Genomic DNA, 6,623 nt, shown 5'->3' with positions numbered 1-6,623 from the left:
TTCTTCGCGTGGTTAGTCGTCACGAATAGGGGATGGACATTCGTTCGTCTTGCGGCCAGGGGACTACCACACCAGCCTAGCTGCCCGATGTGTTTGCAAGAGCCTAAAACTCTTGATCATTTACTTGTTCAATGCACACTTGCGCGCACAGTATAGTTTCAGGCGTTGAAGGTCAAACGTTGGGAAAGCTTCACCCCTTCCTAGCAGGATGTGTTGGTGGACTGATGGACAACGGCTAGCACTGCGACAAGGAAGGAGATGAATTCTTATATCATCCTAGTTTTGAACTCCGTTTTGAAGGAAAGGAACATGAGAGTTTTTGACAAGATAGCCATGGCCATCAATGGACTGATGGTTAGGATCGCCGACGAATGGAACGTGTGGCCGTTTGCCTGGCAGATGAGGCAAGTAATTCAGGGAATTGTGGGTGAACACGAGTAATGTGTCTTAGGTATGTGTGGTGGATGGTGGACAAGGTTTTTTTGGGTGGTGGACAAGGGTTTTGGCTAGCCTATGGGCTGGCCTCTTGTAATTTTCACTCTTCTCTCTTAATGCAAATTCTCATGCACGTTTCAGAAAAAGGAGACGAGTGGTTTTTGTGTGTGCGTGCAAGAGAGAGAGGTAGATACGTAGGGTTTTGGTTCTCACAAGGGCGGCACTTTTTCGAGTCAATCTTCCGGGCTCCGGTCCTCCTCAAGTTCGTTCGTGGAGACAGATTAGACGGAGCTCCGGCGTAGATTCCTGCCAGCTCCTCGACGCGACGAGGTTAGGGTTTCTTGTCGTGTGTATGCAACGACGAGATTTGATGCTTGGTTTTTCAGATCGATTCAAGGATTCAATGACAACGACTGGGCTCCCGAAAGCCGGTCCTTAGGGGCGCGTGCACAAAAAAATCCCGACTGTCATCGACAAGGTCAAGCCGGCTCCGGTATGGGAACAACGAAAGCGGCGCATCGGCGGCTCATTCTGGCGGCGGCAATGGCCGTTCGGTTGTCCATGGACCCCTCTCTCCCTCCCTCTCTCTCTCTCAGACCCACTCGCCGCGAAGACTGGAGGCAGAACGCCGCACGCGCCGGTCGACGAGGAGGAGCTACGCCGCCGCCGGAGCACCGACTGCATCTACTACCTCGCGCTCCCCGTTGACCTGCAAGAAGGTACCCCTGCACCTCCCTCTCTCTTCGCGAGCTGATGCGCCGCCGAACGGCAAGGGCCGTCCATTCGGTTTTGATCTGACCGGGGCCTCCTTCTCCTCTGGTCTACGATTCGAGTTGCGCTCGTGTGCGCGCACAATTTCGTCTTAGTTTATGACAAGCGACTGAGCTCTGCTCTGCTCGGTGCCGGTAAATTCGACGGTTTCAATCGAGATCTGTTTGTTCGTTATAGTAGCTGATTCAGCTGAGCCCTTATATTGCTGCTGCTGCTTCTATCCGAAAATCTGCAGAACTAGATTGCACATCTCAGGGAAAGCATTCTCCAGTTGTTTTATTTGCGAACGCCACTGCTCAGGGCTCCATATGCACGTTCACAAACATTAGTCGCCAATGGAGCAGAGCGCCATTGCTGATGTAGCTTAAAATGGTGATCAGCGACCGACTGAGTGTGCTTGAAGTTTGAGGTGGAGTGCAAGGAGGAGGACACCCGGGTGGAGATCTACTGCGCCGCCAAGCCGGGGCTACTGCTGTCGATGGTGAGCACCCTGGACACACTGTCCCTCGACATCCAGCAGTGCATCGTCGACTGCTTCAACGACTTCGCCATACACGCCTCCTGCTCCGAGGTACCAATGATTCCATCCATGGACTCACTTCACCGGCAAACATGGATGAATTCATCTTCTTCTTCAGCTAGATCATCTGTTAAGTCACCAATTCCAGCTGATTGATTCGAGTTTTGTATGTAGATGCAGAGGGAGATGGGCTGCTGGATCTTATAAGGAGGTCACTCTGACAAGACTGGCTAGCTGTGATTCTCGTGGGAATAAAGAGGATGGGACCTGTGATTGTCGTGGATCTGGAGGTGACACTGATCAGGAAGGTAAGTTTACTACTGATCTGGAGTAATATTACTAGATTGCAAATCATGAATTTAGTAGTTACTGCAGAATATTGGTTAGTTGGTTCAGTTTACCTTTTATGTTTATATGGTCTAACGACATCCGACATAGCAGATGCTTGGTCCAGCTGGAGATAGCTTACATGGTTTTATTTCACCATAATATATTTCCAACAAGATCGTTCCCTATTGTTTCCTGAAGAAAACTAACGATCAAACTGCAGAGAAAACATTGTTTAGAGAGGAGTTAATATACAGTTTGTAGTCTTGCAATTGGCTTCTAAAATTTACAGCAGGAGTACGCAATGAGTTTGAACAAATGAATGCAAAACCTACCAGATTTTGCGATGTTACTGTTTCTTGATATCTTCCTCATTTGTATTATGTGTATTCCTTAGTTGGCAGCTATTTTAATGTATACTCTCCCCTTATTTTGAGGAAACTTCATGGGGCAGAGGATCACTACAATTTTTTGTTTCAAATAGGAAATGAACAAAACATGATTTTGCTAACCTGTCATGTAATATATATGTACCTATTTCATAAAGTACATCAGTGCAAATACAAGTTTGCAACTCATGACGATGAGTCGAGGAGTGAAAGAAGTTTGGAACTCACACAAGTGTCATACTCGCATGACCAAATCAGGCTACAAAGACAAGTCTTCACGCGCACATGTATGACCTTGCCTCTGTCGTTGTTTTTTTTTTCTGAAGAATAAAACTGCTGTCATTAGGCTCTAAATTTGCAAACTAACTAAACATCAAATACAAATTGCATGTGAGTTTGCCAAGATTTTTTTTGTCTCTGCAATTTTGTTTGCAGGATTGTCGATTTTAGTTACACAGTACCATTTAAAAAGCGGCTGCCATTTGATGAATTGCTGAAGGGTGGTGGCTGGACACCATGGGGGACAGTGTTCCAAGATGGTTAGACGTTAGCTACTGATTCACAATCTATCAACCCTATCTTCATGTATCTGTGTGTGTTAGGTACATCTACTTGATTTCTTCTTCTGATTTAGGGAGGTCTTCAGAATCTGAGAGGAAATTGATGTAAAATTTATTTTCCTATTCTTGGAAACTCTTGCTTTGGAAAATCATAATGTTCTTTTCATTGTACAGGCAGTACAAGGTCCAACATGGTTGTGCTGATGTCTAGGTTTCGGCTTCCTGGGGAGGTGCCCTCCTCTTGAGTATGCCAGTACTTCACGGTGGTGAGGTCTGTCTCGATGGTAGACCGGTTGATTGATTAAATGGCAATAGGAGCAGCTTAGTGAGCCAGTGATGCAACTGTGCATCGTCTCTTGACGCACCACTGTCGACCCCAGCTACTGCATGTACATATGATCCATGTATCGTGTTTAGTTTCTCACTAAGACTTGGTATGCTTGTGTTGTGATGATCCGAGGAACTCTACCTCTTTTGGAGATCGCCCACCTTTCGGAGAAAGCTAAACCTTGACTTGAACAGTTGGATGTCTTTCTGTGATCAGTCATCCAACTATCCACTTGTAAGATTGTCACCTCTATTAATATAGATCTATTAGCATCGATGAAACTACTTCGCTTGCTTTGCTTTATGAATGAACACTCTTCTGCTGCAGTTCGATTCTGTGTATTATATTTTTAGCCACTCTTGCTCGTTTGGATTGTCAACACGTTAATAAGTGTGTCAGTTTGATTAGTGCGCACATTGCCGCATAGGTGGCGCCACCAGGTGGCGCCCCAGCCACTAGCAAAAAGAAACTGTGAACATTACTAGAATGCGAATCATCTGCCAGCTCGATCTGCTTCTAAAAAAAGGCTGGCGTCACCGGTACGCGGGGCCCGGCAAGCAAGCGACAACTCCAACCGACATAACTGTCCCACCCGTCGTGGACGGGGATTCGCTGGTCAACTCAACGCGCGGACCAACGACCGGACATGCTCGCCGCGACCTTCGCTGGTGGACATGGCCGGGGTGCTTGCTGGCCTGTGGAAAGGTGAACATTCCCGTGCAGTGCAGCGAGGGGCAGCCCGGAGCGGACCGGGTCGGCGATGAGTCCCACGTGGCAGAGCGTCCGTTCTCCCCGGCGCGTTCCGCTGCCCCATGTCCATGGGGCCCCCGTGCTCGCGCTCACTGCTTCTACGTTGCTCGTTGGGAATGCTCAGAAATTGTTTGTGCGAAGCTGAGTATGGTATGGACAGCAATGAGATTGGCATCCCGTTGCTTAACTGCTTTTTTTGCAAAGCATGGAAATCCAAAAGCCATGCTAAAAACATGCGATTATTACTATGAAAAGCAATATAAACACTAACACCGGTAAGGACTTTGTGGTAAAACAACCCAAAAGAAGGCGTACAGTAGAAAACATCCCAGGCACAAAAGAATGGGAATTCCCCAGCCTATAAATAAGTGGAAGCATTTCATGATTAGCGCACCCCTGCCATCCCAGCCTCCCAAAAACAAGCTCATTATTAAACACTGCTAATTTAATTTAACAATCCATTTAAAGTAGGGAACCCCCTAATCTCACGCCTTCATATAAAACTCCATCCTCCCTTCCCACTTCGCTTCCATTGTCACATTCCCCATTCCCATTCCATTCCCTCCCCGTCGCCGCGACAGATGCGCCGGGCCCCGCGCCCGCTAGCCCGCTAAGCCCGGACGCCCGCGCGCGCGCGAGATCCGCCCCGCCCCCGGCCGGCGACCTCGCCGGAGGCCATGCCGGTGACGGACTACCAGGGGGCGTCGGCCTCCCCGTCGCCCTTCTCCTTCGGCTCGCTCCTCTCGCTCCGCCGCGACCACACGGCCATGGCGTCGGGCGAGGAGGCCGACCTCGAGGTCTTCCAGCGCCACCTGGCAGCCAACCTTGGGGACCTGCTGCCCGCGGAGGCGGCCGAGGGAGTGCCCGCGCAGGAGGAGATCCTCTCCGTCGCCTGGATCCGCCGCCTCCTCGAGGCCTTCATCCTCTGCCAGGAGGAGTTCCGGGTCGTGCTGGCGCAGGCGCGCCGCCGCGGGGCGCTGCCGGCCGCGGCCGAGCGGCTCGTCGCCGAGTTCCACGAGAGGGCCGTCAAGGCGCTCGACGTCTGCAACGCGGCCCGTGACGGCGTCGACCAGGTGCGCCGCCTCGAGCGCCTCGCCGACATCGCCGCCTCCGTGCTGCTCGCGCCCGGGGAGATCCACGAGGGCCAGCTCCGCCGCGCCCGCAAGGCCGTCTCCGACCTCTCCGTCCTGCTCGTTGATGACACCACGGCCGCCGCCAGCGGGGGCGTCGCCTCCTTCCTCGCCTCCCACCGCAACCGCTCCTTCGGCCGCGCTCGCGCGTCCCCGTCGCGCGGCTCGGCCACCGGCTCCTCCGCCGCCTCATCGGCGTCCCATTTCCGCTCCCTCTCCTGGAGCGTGTCCCGCGCGTGGTCGGCGTCGCGGCAGCTGCAGGCCATCGGGGCCGGGCTGACCGCGCCGCGCGCGCACGAGGGGGGGCTCGTGGCGCCGGTCTACGCCATGGGCTGCATACTCCACTTCACGGCGTGGGCGCTCGTCGCCGCCGTCCCGTGCCCGGACCGCTCCAGCGCGCTCCTGGCGCACCACCTGCCCGTGGCGCCAGCGCGCGCCGCATTCCCCTGGGCGCCGCCTCTCCTCACCCTGCAAGAACGCCTGGCCGAGGAGGGGAAGCGCAAGGAGAGGCGCTCCTGCTGCGGCCTGCTCAAGGAAATCTACGTGCTCGAGAAAGCCACACAGAAGCTCGCCGACGCCATTGACGCGGCCCCCATCCCGCTCTTCGGGGACAGGGAGGCCGACCTGCGGGAGGCCGCAGCGGAACTCTCCGCCGTGTGCGCGGCCATGAGGGAAGGGCTGGAGCCGCTGGAGAAGCAGGTGCGGGAGGTGTTCCACCGCATCGTGCGCAGCCGCGTGGAGGGCCTCGATTCCTCCATGCACAATGCTGATTGATTCATCCCATCTCTCCATTGATCGGGCAATTTGGTGGGCGTAGGTAGCTTTCTTCTTCTTGGTTTGCTTGTTTGTGTTCCAAATCGTATTTTTAAGTGCAAATACGTACGTACGTGCCTTCGTCTTCATCTTCATGTAAAGGAAGGAAGGGGATTAGAAAGGGGCCACCATGATGTTAAAGATGGCTGCTTGGTTCTCCCATGTTAATTTTTGTTTTCTACCATGCCTTTTGGTATATATGTTGCCAAATTTTTGGTTAGTTGTGTGCGTCAACGGCTAATTTGTCGTTGAGTTTATGTTCCAGAGCTCACTAAGGTCAGTTTGATCCCTCTCATGGTTACGAAAAATGCTTTGTTCTGTAATTACACATGCACATTGGGGGTGTGAGATTGTCTGTATCCGTTCCTGCTGGAACTGAAACATTTTTACTGCGTTCCAAAGTTCCGAAGAGCGCTGACATTGTAAGAGGAAGTCGTGCATATACATGTTCAGCTGTTCTAGGCCTGGTAATGTAGGAGTATTGTAAATTATAGTACTCCATATGATTTGGAGATATTATATATTTCGTCCCATGTTCCGCAGCAAATACGTATATTCCTCCTTGCTGAATGTTGCCATGCTGCTGAAAAGGGTGAAAGT

General features: G+C 52.2%; 1 protein-coding gene and 1 long non-coding RNA gene across 4 annotated transcripts; both read left to right on the top strand.

The window, feature by feature from the left end:
- The first annotated feature begins 815 nt into the window (after positions 1–815).
- Positions 816–3,514, top strand: LOC123124538 (uncharacterized). 3 transcript variants are annotated; one of them, XR_006461142.1, is made up of 5 exons: positions 816–1,154; positions 1,587–1,777; positions 1,901–2,729; positions 2,878–3,044; positions 3,177–3,513. It is a non-coding gene; the product is annotated as an uncharacterized lncRNA (long non-coding RNA). The 3 variants fall into 3 exon arrangements; XR_006461141.1 differs by having other exon boundaries at positions 818–1,154; positions 2,878–3,513; XR_006461139.1 differs by having other exon boundaries at positions 834–1,154; positions 1,901–3,514.
- A 1,079-nt stretch (positions 3,515–4,593) lies between these two features.
- LOC123120098 (protein ROH1) lies at positions 4,594–6,351 on the top strand. Its single transcript, XM_044540114.1, has one exon. The coding sequence runs from the start codon at positions 4,758–4,760 to the stop codon at positions 5,982–5,984; it is 1,227 nt and encodes a 408-aa protein (XP_044396049.1). The 5' UTR covers positions 4,594–4,757; the 3' UTR covers positions 5,985–6,351.
- The last annotated feature ends 272 nt before the right edge of the window (positions 6,352–6,623 follow it).

The sequence above is a fragment of the Triticum aestivum genome, chromosome 5D, assembly GCF_018294505.1.
Source record: "Triticum aestivum cultivar Chinese Spring chromosome 5D, IWGSC CS RefSeq v2.1, whole genome shotgun sequence".
NCBI classification, from domain to species: Eukaryota; Viridiplantae; Streptophyta; class Magnoliopsida; order Poales; family Poaceae; genus Triticum; species Triticum aestivum.
Note: the sequence above shows the minus strand (reverse complement) of the source record. Positions and strands in the feature narration are given on the sequence as shown.